The sequence below is a fragment of the Apteryx rowi genome, unplaced genomic scaffold (genome assembly GCF_003343035.1).
Source record: "Apteryx rowi isolate R43461 unplaced genomic scaffold, aptRow1 scaffold_19, whole genome shotgun sequence".
NCBI classification, from domain to species: domain Eukaryota; kingdom Metazoa; phylum Chordata; class Aves; order Apterygiformes; family Apterygidae; genus Apteryx; species Apteryx rowi.
The window spans coordinates 5,422,480-5,443,842 of record NW_020448196.1 but is presented as its reverse complement, the minus strand read 5'-3'; the positions used below and the strand labels follow the sequence as shown (position 1 = coordinate 5,443,842).

General features: G+C 46.9%; 1 protein-coding gene across 1 annotated transcript in view; it reads right to left on the bottom strand.

Moving 5' to 3' along the window:
- Window positions 1-21,363, bottom strand: part of DAB2IP (DAB2 interacting protein) — a 182,298-nt gene that overhangs the window by 38,458 nt on the left and 122,477 nt on the right. The window contains exons 4-6 of the mRNA XM_026062195.1: window positions 13,538-13,691; window positions 6,303-6,401; window positions 3,500-4,054 (exon numbers count right to left, since the gene is read on the bottom strand). Of these exons, the coding sequence (XP_025917980.1) occupies window positions 3,500-4,054; window positions 6,303-6,401; window positions 13,538-13,691 (808 nt within the window). The remainder of the gene's footprint in view (window positions 1-3,499; window positions 4,055-6,302; window positions 6,402-13,537; window positions 13,692-21,363) is intronic.

Genomic DNA, 21,363 nt, shown 5'->3' with positions numbered 1-21,363 from the left:
TGCAGTCCTCATCCAAAGCTTGGGACCAGCCCCACGCTCAGCCTCAAACCTAACCCAGCACCATGCCGGCTTCCTCGGCGCCATCCCTGCCCTCTGTGCTCTCAAGCCCACTGAGCGCTTCCTGTTCCTCCTGCGCTTTGAAGACCATCTCAAAAGCCACCGTGTCCTACTCAAGGCCGCAGTGCATTTACCTGCCCGCAGTGTGCCACCTCTGCACCAGCAGGCATGTCTGCTGCTGGCTATGCTTGGGCTGAAGGAATTGTGTCCTCGGCATCAAAGCTGGGTAGTTCAGCCAGACCTGCATGCACACGCATGTCTACACACACACAGCCACGTTATGTACAAACAAAAGAAAAATGGATCAAACCGTTTCCCCTGCAGGGTGGTAAGGAAGAAAAACAAAGAGACCGTTTCTGTTGTTTCTATTAAATTCTAGGATGGTGCTTGGAGGCCCTGTTGACAGGGGCCAAACAGGTTATACCCAGAGAGAAGGAGCACAGACAACGTGGCAATCAGACTTTTCTAAATTTGAGTTATCTTCTTCCTGCCCCAGATTTTAGCAGAATGGTGGTCTCCATCTCTGCCTGTTCTGGGGACTTGTTCTAGGACCTCTGCAGCTTCCTACTCCCACTGGAAACAGATACGAGAGTTGCAGAAACCCGCAAAGTACTAAAATAAGAGCATTTGCTGCCGGCGTGTTCAGAGACACCATATTGCTAAATAGTGACAAGGTTCCAGGAACAGGCAGAGGAGCGCAAGGAAGCGCTGGCGTGAGGCTGCGAGCAGGGCAGCGCCCTTGCCCGCGTGGCGGCGCGCAGCACTGGGGGGCAGCCCCGGCACCGGCCGCGCTGCCCGGAGGGGCTCGGCAACAGCAATTTGCCCTTCTGCCATTCCTGTTCTCCTTCACCGCGGCTGTGGGAGCTGTCACCAGGCCACCTTCAGTCTGTGTCAATACCGCGGGGCAAGTGCAGATCCCAATGCCAGGGACAACCTCACGCCAGCTCCCGAGAACCAGACGGGCTCAGCGCAGAGCGAGCGTGGACTTGTCCCGTCCAGTCCCGCTCCTCCGAGCAGGCCACGGAGGTCAGCCAGAGGGGACTGTGGAGAACGGGGACTGCGACACGCGGCCCAAGCTCTGCAGAACCAGCAAGGGCTGGGCAGCAGCCGTGCCACCAGCTCCTGCACAGCCCGACAAGAGCCCGCGCTCCGTGTTCATGCCTCTGGGGAAGACGGGAGCAGTGTGCTGGCTCACCATGCCCCTCCGGCCTCCCCGTGCAGACCGGGCGTGAGCTTGCCGTTCGCCTGTGGCTGTGTCTTCTCGCCACGTCTCACTGCTCAGCCCCGGAAGAGCTGTTCTGAGCGGTGCTGGGGTGCACCCACGTCACACGAGCAGGGGTGAGCGGGTGTTTCCCTCTCCCATTCACTGTTCTTTTTACCTTATTGCTGTTTTTTTCTTTCTCTGCTTGTCCACCTCTTCTACAAAGGATGTGTCACCCTGTTCCCATGCTCCAATAATTCCTGTTGCTCTGACACTCTCTAAGCCCTGTGCTAATGCTGATGGCAGATGACAGCCAGGGAAAGCAGAAGCTTCATTTTAGGGGGAAATTTATCAAGTCTGTTTACTGTTTGCTGTGTCCCCTGTGTAGAGCGTCTGGGATCTCAGCACTGATGCAAACACATGTCTAGAAACATACTTGCTCCCTCCCGAGCCTCTCCAGTCCTGGCGAGAAGAGCGAGAAGGGAGGAGCAGTGACAACAGCTCTCTGACACGCACGCACATGATTCACTGTGACAGAGATCAGGGTGACACTTAAAGCCTTTTGCACTGGAACCATGTTAGTCATGGATAGGATTTTTTATGATATTTTTATTCCAGCAAGAGCCCTGGTGCTAGCGCAGTCACAGAGGCAGCAGAGGGCAGGGAAGCTCACTGGGTGCAGGGAGGAGCAGCACCAGCAGAAGGCAGGGCTGTGCCAGCAAACCAGTGCACGCGCCGACGACTGGGCTAAAGCCACCGGCGCAAGAAGCGAGGAAGGGACGACCTAAGACGTTCTCCGCTATATAAGCACAACAGTATTATTTCACATGCAGTGAACTGTGAGCCACTTCTGGTCCCTCTGAAAGCAACAAGGCCAAGGGGACGAGGACTGTCCTGACGGTGTGATACTCCTTCCTGTGATCAGGACGGCTTTAACTGAGCCATTTTCACCACCTCTGGGATAGCAGGCCCATGGTCTCACAATCTGCTCAGTGAGCTTCTCCTGCCTTGGACTAGATAAGGAGGCTGTGTCACTTCTCTGTATGACAGATGGTAATTAAATCTAATCCATGAATCCAGCCATGACTGCAGGCAGGAGTGGAAGCTGCAAAGGTGAGGAGCCTACGTCTCCTCTGCGCTGCAAAAGCTTTGGAGATCTTGCTCCTCCCAGCTCCTGATTGCAGAGTTCAGGGAAACATGAACACAGAAAAACTATGATGCTTTAACTCCTTCAGTTCTGACACTGGCGCTGTGGCTGCCAATGCCCGTCACAGCTGTGCTCGTGTCAGCGGGGGACATGCAGCAAGAAGGAGTTTTGCTCTGTGGCAACAGGCTCACGCTGCTCCGTCTCCCCGGGGGTCAGCCGAGCGCTCGGGGTCGCCTGTCCTCTCCAGCGAAYGGCTTTACCAGCTCTGCCCATCCTGCCCTCATTCGCACCAAGCACAACCAGAAGTAAATCCCAGACTCTCTGCCTCTTCCTGGCTTGCTTTTCTCCCCAGACCTGGCTGGGATTCCCAGTCAGGAAGGAAGTTCAGAGTGGCCCAAAAGACTGAACTTTTAGCACCTGCAAGTCGGCCTGTATCAGTTCCCCATCCCCAGCACGGCCTGGGAGCATCCCACAGGCTCCAGGCTTTCCCGCACTGCTGTCCCCACCGTATCTCCCTTCCAAAAGGGAAAGGACAGACCCCAAAGACTCGGCGCTAATTCACACACACACACACCTGCTTGAAGGCAGACTTTGCTCTGAAATCCCCAAGGCAGAGTTACTTCATCGTGGCTCTCCCAGCCCTGGGACGCACAACGCAGTCCCGCAGCGCTAGGGAGGCACCGAACGGACAACACTGCACGGTCTGGTACGAACACGCAGCACATACAGCCTGCGTGGCTGGAACCAACGCTGCTTACATTTCATCCCTGAAAACAGCCTTCTTGCGTATTTTTACATTTGTGCCTGTTTACGAAATAAATCCGGCCCCTTAGCCTCCAAAAGTAGAGAAAAATAACTATGTTGGTATCTTCCTGGTCCCACCAACCTCTTTTCTAATTAAGCAATTCGCACTGCATATGCTACCAACTTGTTCATAGTAAAAAGGAAAATTACAGTGTATTAATGACGGCAAGGCTTGAAACCAAACCAAAGTCGAACCAATGTGCTGATTTCCAACAATCTAAAACGTTATGCACAGGAGTTTGCTCGCGATCGTCTCTAACGGGAGCAAACGGATGACAAAAGGGTCTTACCTTGGCCTTGCCTGTGCTCTGCAGGATGTGAACCAGCGCAGACGCCATCTCCTCTTTGTTCTTCACGCTCAGCGAGGGCTCCAGCACTGAGCACAGCACCATGTAATTGTTAGTGATGTACTCGGCAAACTCTTTGTACATCTCCATGGGAAGAATGCTCATACTCTGGTAGCGCGATTTGATGCGGATCATGGGCCCTGGGGATTTGCCCTTACTGGGGTTGGGACTGACCACAGGGTACCACTTCTCTACAAACTGCCGGCCCGTGACAGAGCCAACGGGGATGTTCACTTGTCCAATGAAGTTGGTCTTGTCTTTCTTCTTCTTCTTGTCAGTCTCTTTGTATAAGTGCACCGTAATGTTTTTGAGAGATGGGAGGTTATTAAATTCAAAGTGCTCCCCCCAAAAGACATTATCAGTTTTCAATTTACAGGTAGTTCGTGCATAAAGAACGTCATCCAGGCATAATTCACACAAATACTTTTTCTTAGCTGGCAGGTCCTTCGCTTCAATAATCCATAACTTTAACATATTCTCTACCCTTCTGCTGTTGTCCTAGAAAAAAAAGATGCGATAAAAAAAAGGTCAAGAGGAAAAAAACAAATCCATGAACAACAAAACTGGAGATACGAATTAATTATTTCGGATGTGCTAAATGAGCAGAGGCTTAATTATATTTTATTTTAAGGAAATACTGACTCTCAGGAATTTGCATAATAACACTACTTATGCTAATTTTCCAAATATCACCGTGCTCTCCATGTCTGCTGGTGCCAATTAATATAAGGAACAAGAAAGATAAATCCCCTCCAAATTATAAATGTACTATTTCCAACTCACTGCCAAGAGGGCCTCAAAAGAAACAGGAAAGAGCCTTACCTATGAATGTCTTTTGCAAAACAAAAGCTATGTTACAGGTGTCATTGCCCTCCCCCTCTTTTTTTTAGTATTGCTGCTTTACAGCAGCACTGGAGTACGTTTTCTTTGCTGTAGCGGAGCAACAATAAAGGCATCCTAATGTACCCCCAAGGACCGCCTCATCCATGGCTGGAATGCAACCACCTCTGGCATGGAAAGAAGCATTTGCAAAACCTCTCAAGATTTTAGGACTAAAGACCAGAGTATCCAACTAAAACATCAAGAGGAATTATGGGAAACAGAGTGAGTCACACAGGAGAATCATTAAAATTCAGAATTAGAAATTTGGCCTCGATATCGTTTTGACAACAATGCAGTGAACGATACTGTGGCTCTTTAAAGACTCCCCAACGACAATGACCTCATCCTGGAGGAACATCCAGGGGCATTTGCTGCAGGAGTGACTTAAAAGATAAAGCACTCGCAGCTGAATCACTCCTACGGATTCTGCAACAACCTGTTTTGTTTGGAAGTCCGTAACTGAAATAGCAACCAGGGTTTATTCTGTCTGCTTCGCTTAGGAGTCTGGACAGGAACATTTTTGCTGGAAATCCACAATGGGGTACTGTAGGTCCAGGAAGTACACGCAGGAAATTATACAAGAACAGTGAATTCCTGACAGAAATATCAAGTCAGACACTGAGAGTTTGTTGTCTAAGAAGTCAAACAAAGATGGAAAGTTAGCCATCAGCTAAGAGCATGTTTCAAGATCAGGGCATATTTCCACATGAATTTTCACTGAACATGGCATCTCAAAGCCATACTGATATGCCCATCGCTCCCCTACAGCCCAGGAACTCTCACAGTAAATAAGGCGGGCTGATCACCCAGACCTTACAATGCTCCTTCAGATCGCTACTACCAGGGCTGCTGTACTCTTGATGCAAAGCAGTGGATCCAGCAGCTGAGTTCCACATGCAGAAACGCATTCTTAGAGGTAGAAGTCCACCTCTCCGGTCTGTTGTTCCCTTTCTGATATAAAAGAAATCTGTTATACCAACATTTGGCACTGAACTAGGAACAATACACTCAGACACRGAGGGCTCCTTTAGCAATTTGCCAGGCCTGGATCTAGCTTGTGTGCACAGTTATGTATCTCTGATGCCAGGAATAAATTCACAGGATCCCATCATCTGCATTTTCCCTGATCAGCAGAAAATGACTTGTTCATTGAGCTCATCAGCTGTGAAATCCTGCAGTGATTAGCCCTGATCAATCTTTGTTAGCTAACTCCAATGCAGAGAGGAAGAAGCAGCTGTAGACTTTATTTTAGGATGCACTTAGCCTTAGTGGACCATAAAACCACATACTGGGCGTCCCTGTGTTCTAGTGAAGAGAGGGATTTGTTTCTGTCGATCCCAGAGGGCGTGATTTTGCCGACTCAACCRGCCAGAGAAGCAAAAGCTACGTTCCAAAATCAGATTCCACTGCAGTTTTGGAGAACTCACTGTGATGTTGCATCTGAGTTTCTCCAACTCTGAAACAGACATTGCAAATAACACCAGAGTCAGGAAAGGTGTTATGTGAACTCTTTAGATCATGCAGTCTTGTAACTTTGCTGGCAGTTACCAGCCATCTGTCCCAGAGCTTCTGGGAGGTGGAAAATCCTACGTAAGTGGCAAGTATCATTAGTAACAGAGCAAGACTGAAGATTCTTGAGGTCTGATCATTTCTCAGCAACAGCTGAAAGCAGCATGTGCTGCAAAAAGAGGGGAAGAAATAATTAGCACTTTCCTGTAAATATAAGTGTGGAAGAAAAGCTGACCCACAATTACACTTACTCACTAAAATGACAATACGTCCCCTGCTGCTACTATGCACTGGGCTTTAAAATGTAATAACAAGGAACTGAACTATAACAGAGGCGATTCCTCAAAGCCACTACCTTATTTGGGTGCACGGCACGCCGCAAGTTTTCCATCCATTTATCTCGCTCCGCTGCAGAACGACATGAGAAGCACTTACTTCCTGATGAAGTCGTCACCTACAGGGAAAGGAACAGGATTATATCTTGACCAGCACATTGCAGACTGTGTTTTGGGGGAGTGGGGGAGAGTAGGGAAAAGCACTGGTGGATTCCCCCCCTCCAATTAAACAGCTTTACCCAAGCATGAAGCAACAACACCTAAGGCTAATGGAAAAAGAGAGCAACTCTGCATGTCGCAGAATTAATCACGGAAGCAAATCCCAATTACTTCCTCTCTTCCACACCAGAAGACGCTAGATATTGGGCCCTATGCATGGGATGCTTTAAATCACCAAGGACCACAAAAGAGAGTGCAAATCCTTAGGTGAACTAAAGATAAACTGTAACCACTTGGCATTCCTCTAGATTTGGCACAAAGATTGCGACTGTAACAGCCCATCCCTCATCTTGAGTAGAACATCAGACCCTGGTTAACCTTGCTTCACACCTTCCCCTTTCCTATCCTGCTGCTTCTGAAGACCACACTGGGAAGAACATGGGGCTGGGTATGCAACATACTCCTGGCAGCAGGAAGAGTGGCAACTCACAGCCCGTTTAGTGGCGTTACTGAGCTCACAGCACCCGCTCCGCGGCCACAGACAACCAAGCTTGGATTCCTGAACCTGGAGATGTTAGGTGGAAGTGCCACTGTGTCCTCCTCTCACCTCTCACACTTCAGCACCACTCCAAGGAGTCTTTCTGTAGTATGTATGTGACCCCAGCTCTGGGGGAGTCCATCTCAGCAGCCACTGCCAGGCAGGCACAGGGTGAGCAGCGTCTCCCAGGACTCAGCACAAGTCAGTGGCCACCAAACATTTCCTCCTATCCATCACACCAGTCTTCCTCGGCGTCGGCTACTGAGCCAAGGTCTGAAAGGCCAACAAAGCTCTAAGGCCCTGTCCAGCCATGACTCTCAATTAGAAGAGGCCTCTCACGTACACATATTCCTCAAGCAACTATCTCCTTCAGGCCATGCTGGCAAGCTGATGGACCATGACTGCAGTATTACAAACTCTGTACTACTCATAAAAGCCTCCTTCAGCTGCTCTGACCTTCTTGGTATTCACTGCACCTGGCAATGTCCTGTAATATTCTTTACGTACCTCACTGCTTGCAGGCCAAACAGCCCTGGCTGGTACTTTAACTAACTGCCCTCCAAGTTTCCTTTCCTCCAGTCCCAAGCTGCAGAACTACTGGCGCGTTCTTTATCATCTCCCAGTGTTTGTTTTTACACACTGCACACTGGGTTATCTGCTTCTGGGAGACACAATCTCCTCTAATTTCATACGTCTCCCAGAAGCCTAACCTGTTCTTAACGCAGAGCTGGCACTCGCTAACATTTGTCATTAGCTAACCTCAAAGATGAACTGAACACATCCCTTCCTTTGAACGCAGGCATTTTCCAACCAGGACAAAACGACAAGAGGCCCATCCTGTCTTTACACAGCAAATGCAAGAAACCTTCCAACACTTGATATTCCAGTTCTCTCCTTCAGGCTCAGTGCAGACACTCTTCCCTGTCCTTACACGCTTTCGTTCTCTAATTTGTAAAACTAAAAATTTTTCTAGGCCCAAGTTATCTTCTATTTCTAAGAACAGAAGACTCCGTATTGACAGACACAGTTGTATAATCTTTTCAGCATCCTTTCACGCTTCAGTGCATTTCTAGGTTCTTCAAAGTTTTCCCACTACAAATCTGGTCTGCTTCATCTCCTATTTGCTGCTGCAGACACTAATGTCAACCTATATCCTTGAACCCTCAAAAATGAACTTCTGGTAGCACAAGAGATGTTGCAAGACTGATCGTGTCCATCATGTGTGATCCCTATGCCTTGCTCTGCCAGAGGCTACGGCATTTTTGCATCTTGATCCTTTTCTCAGCAGAGTTTCTGCAACAGCATTCAAGATGAGCACAGCCACACACCTGAATGGTAATGACACCTAAGGACAGACAATGCATAGCTGCATTACTTTAACGTGGGGCTGTAATGTCTAACACCGAGTTACAAATACAAAGATCACAGAAGCACCAATTAGCAACAGTTTTTAAGAACAGAACTTACAGTGAAGTATCATGGAAGATACATAGCAAACATGCATCGCTCCAGATTGCTCAGTAATTGCTAAATCAACGTCATCTTCTAGGGCTTCAAAACCGCTCAGACAAGAACCTAAAAATTCAGAACTTGAGCCTTGTCTTATTTGGCCCATCTAATTCAATTGTGGAAGACTCATAATCATCTATGTTCAAGTCCAAAGCACAGAAGTCCTGAACTCTACTGATACAGCCGTAGCCACACTATGCTGCAGCAGTTATGGCTCGGCTTCTGTGCCCCAGAGTGGAAAAAAACCTCCCACTGAAATTCAAATCAAGGTCCACAAAATCAAGTTCCCACTGACTGCTAGAAATCGGTCAATAAAGGTGGAACAGGTCAAACACACCTTTCAGTGAGCTATGCCATGAGTCTCTTTCCGCAAAGGCCATTTTTCTTCTCTTTTGTTTTGATAGGAGTTTGGTATACAAATGCATTTGAATGTTGCTCTCAGATTAGGGAATTAGGTAGGAAACTTAGAAGCCCTTCTACAGAACGGAATTACAGCTTTTTTGATTGTTATTAAAAGAAGTTCTCTTTAAAAGAAGTTGTTCTTTGTGGCACATGTTGATCCTACTGATCTCAATAGGATTCATATCCAAATAAATAAGAACGAGATTTAGTCATCCATTAGCTCTGTTAATTAAATGTCACTGCTTTTACCAGCTATCTGTTAAGTTGAATATCTAATATACTTTATTGCTACATATAAGTAAATACATTGGCATTGACTTACCATGGTAAAATTTATAATTCAATTCCAAATCAATTACCCATTAACTAGTTATTCAAAACCTTAAAAACTGTAACGGCCATACTTAGGTGAGAGAAGGGGAAATTCCTCATGTGTCAGATTGGAAGCTCTCTTGATCTGATGGGAGTTGAAAGTCATAGCTACCATGTGTATTGAACAAGGTGATTTCCCCATATCCGCAACAGTATCTTGGCTTTGACCTCTGACCTAAACATCGTATGTATTAATGATCTTCATGAGATATTAATTAGCTCAATAAAGAGAACATTCTGGTCTCATCAAGTTTTTGGATATGCTAAAATATTGTTAATGTACAGGATAAACTCAATTAAAAAAATGCATTAATTTCTAAATTGTTACTTATTCACACTCACTATCCACAGTCCTCAGATGGGTGATTCCTTAAATCAGAGTAGTAGTTTGTCATTTTTTAAAATTTCTTAGAAATAGCATGGGCTGCTCAAACTACGTTCCAAGGAATCTCAGTGGTGTAACGACGAAAGGTGGTACCTTAGTTAATGAAGCTGTTTCACTCAAAGTCTTCAAAAGATTTTATGAGCAAAAATTAAGTCTCAGGCTGATAAACATTACCATATCCAAGCTGCAGAAGGGCAAACCAAAGGATGGAGGGAGTGCCTGGGCCAGCCCTGCAGACCCTGTGACGGCCGGCCAGGGAGCCTGCGAGGCTGCGCAAGCAACGGCAGATGTTTACACAGCTGGACTAAACCTACCCACTAAATTCTCCCTCGCTCAGGCAAGGCCAGGACGAGGCTACAAGGTTTTAGCTTTATTTTCTTTGTCCTGTTCCACATTCTCCTGGCTATGTCCTGCAATGGCCCGGACACGAGCTGTGCAACAGGGCAAGACTTTGGTCTGCCAAGACAGTGACAGAATCCCTCAATCCTCACTCCCATTCCTGGTCCTAGTCACTAGGACCTCACAAATAGCAGAGCCAGCAACAGGCTCTAGGAGTCTGGACTCCCAGGCTCTTTTACTAGACTAAGCTGCCTATTGTATATTTAGCATACGCAGCACATGCAGTGACACCAGATAACTGTGCTGACTGGGAGGTCTTTCTCATAGGGAGAAAAAAGATGACATTAAATAATGTTTTTGAAAATACCAATGAAGAAAACGAATAAATACTGATTGCCAAGTACTCAGCAAGTCAGAAAAGGCAAGTTTCTTAGAACTAAATAAGCAGAAAAAGCYGAACGCAGCATTTAAAAAAGCAGTGCATTACCACTGTCCAGGCAGCTGTGCTCTCCTCACCCCTGGCAGAGCCCTGCTGAGGGGGAACAGAGCTAAGCGGCCGCTACAGTGTGCCTTGCCGCAGGGCAGCCGCACGAACGGAGAGAAACGATTGCACCGCACCCTTGCCTAGCCAGCTGCCTCTCAACAAACCACTCGGTTTTTTCCACTGCAGATGGCTCTGGCACCTCTCGCTTTCCGCTCTGTTTGGCTGTGCTGCCAGTTCTCCTCTGACCCTCCCCTCTCCAGTGTGACTCCATCTGCAGGCACATCAAATCCCACGGTCTTGTTCTTTCAAACCGCGTGGCTGCTGCTGCAGCTTGGCGTTTGAGGGACTGTGCCATGCCRTACCTTGCATCACATGTGCTGGGCAGGTTGGACTGCAGTCAGCTTCTGGTAAACCTGCCTCGTACAGCTGCTAATGAGAGACCTCAAAGAAGAGCATGCTGAGCCATCCAGGCCAAGCGAGCCCAGACATCCCAGAAGAGAACTAAGAGACACCAGCCAGCTGGTGAAGAAAGTAACTTCCTAGGCACCGTCCACTCCCCAACCGCAACACTGCAAGGAGGAGATAATTCAGAACAGCGTAAGGTTGGCATTGCCCAACAACAGCAACGCTTCACTTCTCAACTTGAGCTTGCAAAATTGGCTGCTCCTCACTGATGTCTCCAGAGAACAGATCTACAATAGCTTCACAGGGACGGTGCAGCATTATCAACCCACTGCACCTTCATACTCCACGCTGCAGGCAATGTCTTGGTTCCCCTAGTCTCCAGGACTCTGGTAGGCCCTCCTCACTTGACAATTTTCTAGTCAGGGTTTGTTCTCCAGGACATCAATTTGCGTTTCTCACTTTTCAGTGTTCTCACACGCAGCAGTGTCACGGCTCTCGATTACCAGCTTGTTTTTCTTTCAGCCTTCTGCAGACTTGACCAAAGCTTTCAGAGCTCTAAGCCACAGGAATCACCATAGTTTTTTACTCTCTTTGCTTCCACTAAAAAAGGGCAACAGCCTTTGCCAAGTCTTCCCTGTACTTTCAGATAAAGCAATACTGTAGGATTTAGGATCACAGGCCATAGATGGGACCCTCAGGATATAGGGGTGATTTGAGATGTATTACAGATCCACCTTTCTAGTAATTTAAAACATTCTCCAAAGCAAAATAACTACAGGCAACATTCAAGTACTGAGAGCAGAAGATGCATGGACAGTTTTGTTACTCAGTCTGCACTACTGCTTGACACGTAGCACCATATGATGAAGTTCTCTGGGCCAATGCATGCAAGAGCCYGGGGGAAGTCAGCAATAACTAAAAACTGCCCAGCCTGCCTGCCAGCACACACTGCTGCTCTGTCCTGGGCCCAAGACACCACCTATGCTCATCTCTCCTGCCCTGTACTGTCCAACGGCAACGCTAATCCTTTGCCTCTGTCAGTTAGGCATAAATGCACAGTGAATTGTGGACACTGCCTACTACCCATTAGGGATTCAGAAAGATCTGCAAACTCATTTCACTTCTGACCTAAATCAGTATCTGAAACAGGCTCTCCAGAGACACAAGACCAATGCATTAACACAATATGCCATTTAGCTCTCACCTAAGTCCTTCCCTCTGGAGCTTGCTGATGAGTAACCATCAGTTACAAATCAATGTCCCTTTTGTTTTCTGGCATTCTTCCTTTCCTCTGCAGGATTTGCAGGACAGCAATTAACATGATCTTTTTTCTGTATGACTCTTCTTTATCCAGCTCGCTTAAAAATAAAATTTTCTTTCTCCTTAGAAATGCATGACTTGTGTAATTCCCTTTCAGTCAACTTTCTGCAAGTACTGTTCACATCTCTTCCTCTGCTCTTGTGTGCTGAACAGAATTGGTAAACAACTCTTATATTATGGATGTCACATCTATTTTCCATCTAGCTTCATTTTATCTTTCTTGAGTGGAATGTAATAGAGGCCATATAATTTACAAAACGGTTCTCCTCCTGACCTGCCGCACTCGCTCAATTCTATAGAGAATGAACAGCACTGGAAAATTTATAGCTCTACCCACTTCAGAGTTTATGTTTGGAGCTATTTTTTTGTAAGAATGTTTCTGTGTCACCTGTTTAAATTTTAAGAAATGTTTTTTTTAATTCATTTCTTTCAAAATGCACTGATTTCAGTAATGAAAAAATCTTAATCTCTCCTGTCTGACTGTTCATTAACCCTGACAAGGTTGTCTCCATCTAGCACTGCCCATCCAAAAAATGTCTGCATTCCCATTAACCTCCTTACAGCACGATCCAAGATCCAACCACAGACATACACCTTATCTGCTCTTCTATCTCCAAGTATAAACAGGTTACCTGCTCTTCACAGAAACACAAATATCGACCACCTTATTACTGTAAGAAAACCATTTCCCAATTCTATCTATATCTATCCACTGCCACGAGCAATATTTTGTCTTCCATGATGTAGGATAATGCAATGTAGTATCAGGTAGGAATTGTTTATCTAACTGTACAGTTTTTGTGTACCACTGCTTCCTGCTAGTAAAGACCTCATCACATGCCATAATAGATGATATCCACGTAGAAGAAATTTAAAATATTCACAGATCTTTTATTTACCCAAACAAGTGAAACTTTACTTTTCTAGACAAAGTCCTCAACTCTACTTCCACCGACAACAGCAGGATATCCTTGTGACCATGTATAACGTCGTTGTGAACACAGAACAGAGATTAGCACCTTCTCATATCTGTATGAACACAAACTACTAATTTATGCTCTACTAATACAGCCTTTAGCAGTTCAGCACCTGTGCCAGCAGCAAATCCTTCCACTACAACAGTTACAAGGCAAAAAGCTCAAAGCTCTGATTTGATGGGTATGCTTCTCCTTGTAAAGATGAAGTAATTTTCTCCCTGTGAAATGGTCTCTTTGTGCAGCAGTTCAGACCAGAAACATTTCAGAGCAGCGAGAGTCCAAGACGCGATCCTACACCTTGCTCCCCAACCAGCCATGTTACATGACAGGAACAGCCCCCCCGGATAACCAGAAAGGACCCTTACCTCAAAGCAATAGTCCTGTCCCAGGATGCTACTGTGGACTGGCTTGATGACCACTTCTTCCTCCATACTGAGATCCAGGGCCTCGACAGCACTACTGGGACTGAGCAAAGACTCGTGGGAGCGCGATTCTTTCAGCCTCGGCATTAGATGGGATCTGGAGGAAGAATGCAACAGTATCAGTGGATAGCTTCCTTCCCAGAGAGCTGATTAAATCCATCTGTTAGCAACAACTGCACAATATTCCTGGGAATTTTTTGCCATGAGATAACAGAGGGCCTGAAATAGCAGGGACTGCTAGATAGTCCCATTTATAATTTGGTAAACAGGTTACATTACAGGCTATATTTATAGCAGAAATGTTGTTTTTTTTCCCAAACTCTGATGCAGTCTGGACTACATTAGAGGTTGATACAGCGTCTCTGCGTAGCAGGATACGTCTTTAAATGGATGTAATACCTGCTGCACAAGACTTTTCAAACACCTTGGGAGTACGATCGTATCAGTTAGGCAGGCTGTCCCCAGTACCAACTGATATGCTCGTCAGGACCACAGCAGGGTCTGGAGCGCCCACGTGCCGGTGGTGCTGAGCACAGACTGCCAGCGTAGCATTGGGTTTGCATGGGAATGGGATCCCATTAGCATCAAATTTCATTCACATTACTTTGCAGTACCCAGTCCCAACTGCCAGAAGAAAGTCACCTGAAAATGGGGAGACACTAATGACACATCTTTCTAAACCTCAAGAACCTATGTTCACTCCTTCTGAATCCAGACGAGAGAAAGGCTGCAGCTCACAGGGCAGATGCCACCACCCCTGTATGCCGCACGCCCCCTTCTCCACCACCGCAAACGCATTTGTGTCACGGACGCAGCCAGTGTGTGGATTAGCACTCGGTAACTGATGATCTGAGGGCTCATGTGCTCCATCCAGTTGTTATAAAGGTGCCCAGGATGGAGACAGTGTGGAAAATAAGGCCATGATAGCCCTATCGACAGATCTAAATGCTCTGGAGTCCCACTGGCAGCACTTAGCAGCAGGGAGCCCACAGACAGCGAGCACTACTCCATTTTCAGAGACAGCCAATACAATCAATGGTGCTGCAACTCTTAAAGCAAAATCAGAGAGCTCAAGGGGAAAAAAAAAAGCTAGGTACTCCCACGGAAAACACAACAAAATCATAAAATGGCAAAGGAAAAAATAATTTGAGAGCAAAAGAAACAGTTGCTTTCTCTCCTGTCTGTACAATGTAGAAGTTCCTACACCAGCCAGTTCACAAAAGCTCTGATTCCAGTAACTCCGACCTTTGAAACCCCTGGCAAGCACTTTTTGGTCTTCCAGCGAGACTATGTGCCTGCCTGTCTGCACAGAGCGTACGCTGCCTGCTTCAAAGGAACRGGAGGACAAAAAGAAGGGGAGGTCGAGCTATTCTCAGCACAGTCTTCTATGAGCGACACAATGATGCTCCCAATATATTCTGCCAGATTGCTCTGTGTGTATCAAGCTTTGTCATTCTCTAGAATAAAGCTAACCAAAACATGGGGAAATGTCAACAGTGCATGCAAAGTTTCCAGCTTCCAGTCATCACATGCCAAGCTGAATCCAGAAAAGAGTCAAAGTAGAGTCTAAGATAAACAGCACCGAAAGATAAGCAGGTGCTTCTCTAGCTTTGCCATTAAGATTCATGCCGTCAATAGGCCCGGAGGTGATAACGGATCAGCCTGCAGCTGGGTTAGCCAGCTAGGAATGCTAAACGGGCAGCCTGAAAAGCTGAAGGCCACTGCTTCACCGCAGCAGCGGCACAGCCCAGCCGGCGCGGGAGCCGCTGCCTAAGGGCTGAAGGACAGCACAGCCTCTGGGGGYGGCTCAGACGTCCCTGGGTCTGCTGAGGTTGGCAGCCAGGATCCATTGTGGTCGTACCTCTTAATGTGTCTACAGAAGAACGGACTAAGACACCGCAGGCTTTTCTTATGGGACAACCAACAGCCCTTCAAAAGTCAAAAACCTCGGGTTAATATAGCTTTGTGCTGGACTAGAAGCTGAGGCTTAGAAGCAAAAGGCTCTATATCCCTTTAGCAATTCTCGAAGCCGCCCACTCACCCCATATCTCTATTGTGAATAATTTGATCTTTAGGAACTGAGCACAGTCATTTCCCAGTACTTTGTGGCAATTTAACACTATTTTCAAGGAAAAGGGGCCCATATCCTTTTCCTCTGAATGATACTGTAAATTAACTCTAATATAAGTAGATAGATCAAGTTACCCCTGGATGCCGAGTGCAGTACCGAGAAATATCTAGCAGCTCAAGAACTGACAATACAGACTATTCACCAATCCCTGATAAACCTGGAATCAAGGCATTGGTGGTAAATTTTATTTCCACAATTTACAGATGAAATTAGAAAAGGTAAGTAATCAAGTTGGGGCCTGCATTCTTGTGCAGGCAAATGTAAATGCTGATAACCTAAATCCACAGCTCAGGAACTACACCACACACATCCACCTCACCAACCTGGGCTATGTCATGCTGGCAAAAGAATTTTTGGTAAAATTAAAACAAGTCCTTTTTTCATTTAAAATTACTGCAGCTGCAAAGCCACGGGTGGGAATGCTGATGTGCAACACGAAGAATTAACAAGGGGAGATTCTCAGGTCATATTATGTTGTTAACAAATTCAAAAAAATGCATATTTATATCCCTCCACGCTCTGGCACCTCTGGGAATCCTACAGCTAACGGGACTTTTTCTTAGAGATGAGGTTATTTGTCAGATTCTCTCGTAAGCAGGAGCCGCTCCCATGACGTCCTTTACCCCTGCAGGGCTGATCAAATCCAGTCCAAGTCAGTAACAATAAAATTCTTCACTGGACGCTGTGTTATATGGAGTGAGTGCTGTAGGTCTCAAACCAGTCTTAAAAGCCTGGGCATCTGTCTATGTATCAAGAGCTAAATGGGGAGATGTCATTAATTAGAAACTCTTGTTTGAAATCCTAGAGGAAAGGACGGGAACAATCTTTCTGCCAGAGGGAGCCCTGCCAGCCAGAGCAGGCGCGAGCGCGGCTGGTGCAGCGGCTTCCAGGGCAGCCGGCCGGATCCCCCCTCCAGCAAGCACCGGACCAGGCACAGCCCTGACACTGCTGGGCTTCGCCTGTCTAAGCCTGGCCTGGTCCAGAGCGCTGCAGCCAGGAACAAAAGGCTCTGGAGGGCAAGGAGAGGTACTATGTTTCATCAGCCTTCAAAGGGCACGCTATTCCTTCATTTTAATACCCAGTTCAAGAGGAGAAAACATTTCTCATGTCCTTTAGTAACATGACATTTGCAGCAGGAATCCATTTACTGGAAGATGTTTGTAAGTCCCCGTCACAGTTCCCATAAACTTCCTTTTATATTAACAGTAAGAAAAATATCCTGCTAATGCCATAAACCGATTCCCTGACGCAGAGGGTAAGGACACAGCTCTTGCTGAAATGACCACTCAGCCTTCCCCACGTTTTGGAAGAGAGAACACGAGTCCACAATATGCATGATACAGATAAAGTGCTAGAAGCAATAACGTCTCCATTTCCAACACACTAAACGATGAAAGACCTAGAGGGCTTGGTCCAAAGACAATTTAATGGGTGAGGTCTGGCAAGTAGAGAACAAAAAAAACAAATCTGCCTGCTGATGAAGAGCTGCAGAAATAATAAGCACTCAACGCGAAGGCTGGACTCGGCTTGAAATGGGGGCATCAGACACCATCAGTGCAGGATTTTCCCCTGGCTGCTGTATCAGAGCGTGCCTCAGCGCTGCTGCGAGAGGACTGGTCTCTATTCCCTCTAGCTCTCGCACAGAGAAGCCAGGCTCTCCTTTTCAAGAGTATTTTTGAATATTTCTATTAGGAGACACCTATCAAACTGACAGCCTAAAAAGAGCATGAGATACAATTGGTTCAGAAGCAGTAATTTCCGTTAATGAGGGAACGGATATTCCTAAACTCTGCCTGCTGCTACGCAGTGCGGGCAGAGAACACCACCCTTGCTGACAGAATCACCTGAGCATCTGTGAACTCCTGCTCTTCCACTGGTCATCCCACAGCCATCGAACATCCTAACAGCCAAAGTCACCTTAAACATCATTTGCTTACTGTATATAAACACTTCCAAGGTTACAGTTATTTCTTTCAAATCCATATCCCTACCATCACTTTTAAAAACGCAGCCTGTGTGGCCATCTAATTCCTCGTTGTAATAACTCGTCGCATTCCAGGTCCCATCTTGGCTTACATGAGCCGATCAAATTCAGTCCCTACACCTTTGTTTTAATATGGTGAGAACATCCAACTGTCCAGAGACATCTCACAGCAGACACCCCTGTTTCCAAACACACTTTCAGTTCCTTTTGCCATGGGACTTATTTTAATTCCTTTCTACATGCCTAAAGTTCAGTTGAAATGAAGGGGGGAAAAAATCTCATAAAACACCACATTAGTTCTGAAGAGAAATAACATTACTGCTACTGGCACTGACCTAGGGTGTCCTACAGAGAGGCAGCCAGTCTCTGGTTATTAAAGAAAGAGGTTTACTGCCCAAGAGCAGTGAGCTAGGATTGTTTTTCTAAATAATAAGTCATAAAACATTACCATGTAAAGGGATCCTATCCCACTCAGCCTGCTTCCTTCATAAACGGCCAGAATTAGGGATGTCAAGTATTATTATTAGACTGCGGTAGCACACCTAACCTAACCAGGACATCGGGGACTACAGCAAGGACTTTGTGCCTAAGGAGTAACGAACGCAGAGGGACAACCCGCTGCCTCCTTCTGAAATCTGAGGGCTGAATTTCTAGCAAAGGGGACAGCAGCCGTCAATCTGCAGCAGTGGCACCACGCATGCAGCAGCACCGCAGAATGACCGGAGGGACTACAGGGGAATTCAGGCTCAATGTTCTTTCAAGAACAAAGATACTCTGCTGAAGCTACAAGGAAGWAAATATTTAGGACCTGTTCCAGAATTTTTCTGGAATAGGTCTTGTGTGTTTAACTCATTCACTCTTATTCCAGAATTGCTTTCTTGTGAAGACAAGCCCTCAAAGGGGCAGCATCAACTTGCAACCGCAACCGTTTTCATTTCAGAGCCTCACCTGCCTGAAACCACTCAGCTGCTGACTTCTGTGGTTTTATGATGAAAATTTTCCTAATATTTTTGAAAGACAGAAGCAAACAGGGAAACTGGCTGGCTAGCTACAGAGAGGGAGCAGATACAAGATGTAAAATACAAACACTGGAAAAACAACAATCCTTTCTTAAATCTTCTGTTCCACTGTGAGAGCACAAACTGGAGAATTTTGAAGTCCAGTCTCTAAGCTGAAGATGTCCTGTAAACGCCAACTGCATGGCTGGCCTTTGCAATGCGAACGCCTCTCCACTGTCAGCATGGCTGACAACACCAAGTGTAAGCTCCCTATCCCACAATCAATCTCAGAAAGATCTGCTCTCCTAAATTAGACTCGTCTCTGTGACCCTTCCTGGCCAGGAAACACACAATGAATATGGCTTACCAAGGGCTAACAACTCTTCTCTGACTCAACCTGGAATGGGGTCTTTAGGGCTACTCTTGCACTCCTACTTGCACACTTCTGCATGGTGTCCCATGCACCCAAAAGCATTGGAATAGATCGCGAGATCCATGGGCAGCCTGGAGAGGAGAATTTAATTCTGACCATCTCCAGCCTGGGGATTAGGATTTGTTAAGACAGACCAAAGCGGACAACTCCAGGAAACTGATTTGCATCATCAGATGGGAGAAGGAGTTGAACAGTCCCACACGAGAATAAATCAAACACTATCCTCTTAGAATATCACCAGAGACAGCAAAAACGGAAGCTGGGATGTTCTGCTCTGCAAATGCAGACCTTTACTACCTGGGACTCGGGAAACTCCCTGCTGCTGGTAACAAAATTGGGGCTACGTTCTCTGCACAGAGACCCAACTGGTCTGATGACTGCATTTCTTCCGGCAACACATGCAACCGAGCCTCTCCTACACAGCACGCTCTCCCACAAGCCCTCTCTTTGCCTCATTAGTATTGCCTATGTGAAATTGCATTTCTTTTCGCTGACTTCCTGTTAACCTCTTGACCACTGCCTGCAGTTCTCATCCATTCCTTCCCTAACGTCTCATCCTGCTGAGCGTGCTGCTTGAATTTAACAAATAAATATTAAAGTGATGCTATGGGAATAACCAAGAGCAACAGCACAACGGAACTTGCACACTTCCAGAAGATGAGAAAATGGTTTTCTTCCTGTATGACAGGATGTGTGGGTGAAGTCCACACACACGAGAGTGCACAATAAGCGTATCCTCCTAGTACGACAATAATGACCACATTCTGCTAACCTGAATTCTCTCCCTCCGTTTTCAGAGCTCCAGTTGCTGATTTCTGCTGCGGAAATGCTGCAGCTGGATAAGGTGGGAGGCAGGGATATTCTGCAGCCTTTGGGCTTCATTAGCAGGAAGGTTGCTGGGGAAATTTCAGCACACTCCTCATAATCAGAAGCTTCTGTCACATGCTACCCTCACTAAATGCGACACCTTCACTGAGCAACAAAAAGGACATGTAATTACACTTATGAAGGCCTGCCCTTGTTTTTTGACTGTCCTCAGTTTCTACTGGCAGCAGAAATAATTACCTTCAAAAGGACTCTGTCAACCCACAGCAGACTGCAAATTTTGTCACCAGAGCAAGTCCTCCAGAAACCTGAAGGACGATTTTACTCTGTGACACTCTCCTCGTCACAGCCATTTATTTGCTTAACAAATTTTGCTTTGCCCCAGCAAAGTTTGCCAGTGAAAACCTGAAAAGTCCAACTCAGTATAAGCAGCAAGGACAGTGATTTGATTTGTAACGTGTGAGATGAGAGAAACTGCAAAGCAAACAAAATGACTCAGGAGTGAGAAATAAAAGGTGATCAAAAATATTGAGTTTCAATAATTAGAAGTGTTGTTAACAAACTAGAGAAGCCAGTAACTGCTCCCTCCTTTCCAACAGTGGACTGACACCACCATCTCTTTAACAGAAATCGGCGCTTCTTTACGTTATCTTATTGCACCAGCCTAAACCAGCACGCACTACTAGTGCTGTCTCTGTGGACATCTGATGCGGGCAGCAGAGATCCACCGCTCCTTGGGGTCTCAGACCACAGCCCAGCACTGACAACGAGCCATTCCCGCATCACCAAGAGCGGCTGGAGCGCGTACGGGCTACACGGCCAGGCCCAGAGCCGGGGGAACCTCGGAGGCAGCACCACAGCGGTGGGCGCTGCCCGGCTCCCCGCGACACGGGCTGCTCCTCAGCAGTACCTGAGAGTCAGAAATTTCCATGGCAGGGGGAGGGTGGGGAGAAAGGTTTTGCCTTTTACCACTAAGATTTTGCTTAMTGTAACTCAGGAGGAGGCAGAACCAGAACAAGAAAGGAAAAGCAGCGCAGGATCTTTCCCTCTGGATCAGCCATGGGGAAATGCAAGCCCCAAGCCCCATCTGCCCTTTCGCGCTACGGCCCCGGCTCCGCAGCCTGCCTAATTATGGGCTGCTGCCTAAGACGGCGATGAAGTTTTAATAAATAATCGCGAAAATAAATCCTTAACAAGTAGAACCACGGATGGAGCGCTGCTAAAAATAAACCGCCAGCGCAGAAGAACCGGCTGCAAGCAAAGGGCAGGCTGAAACCAAGCGGGAGCGGATTCGCTGCCAGCTGCACTGGCCTCCGCTCGGCCCCCCGCCCCGGCCTCTCCGCAGCCGCCCCGGGCCGCCCTTCCTGCCCCGCGCCGTCACCCCGCGGCGGCAGCGGC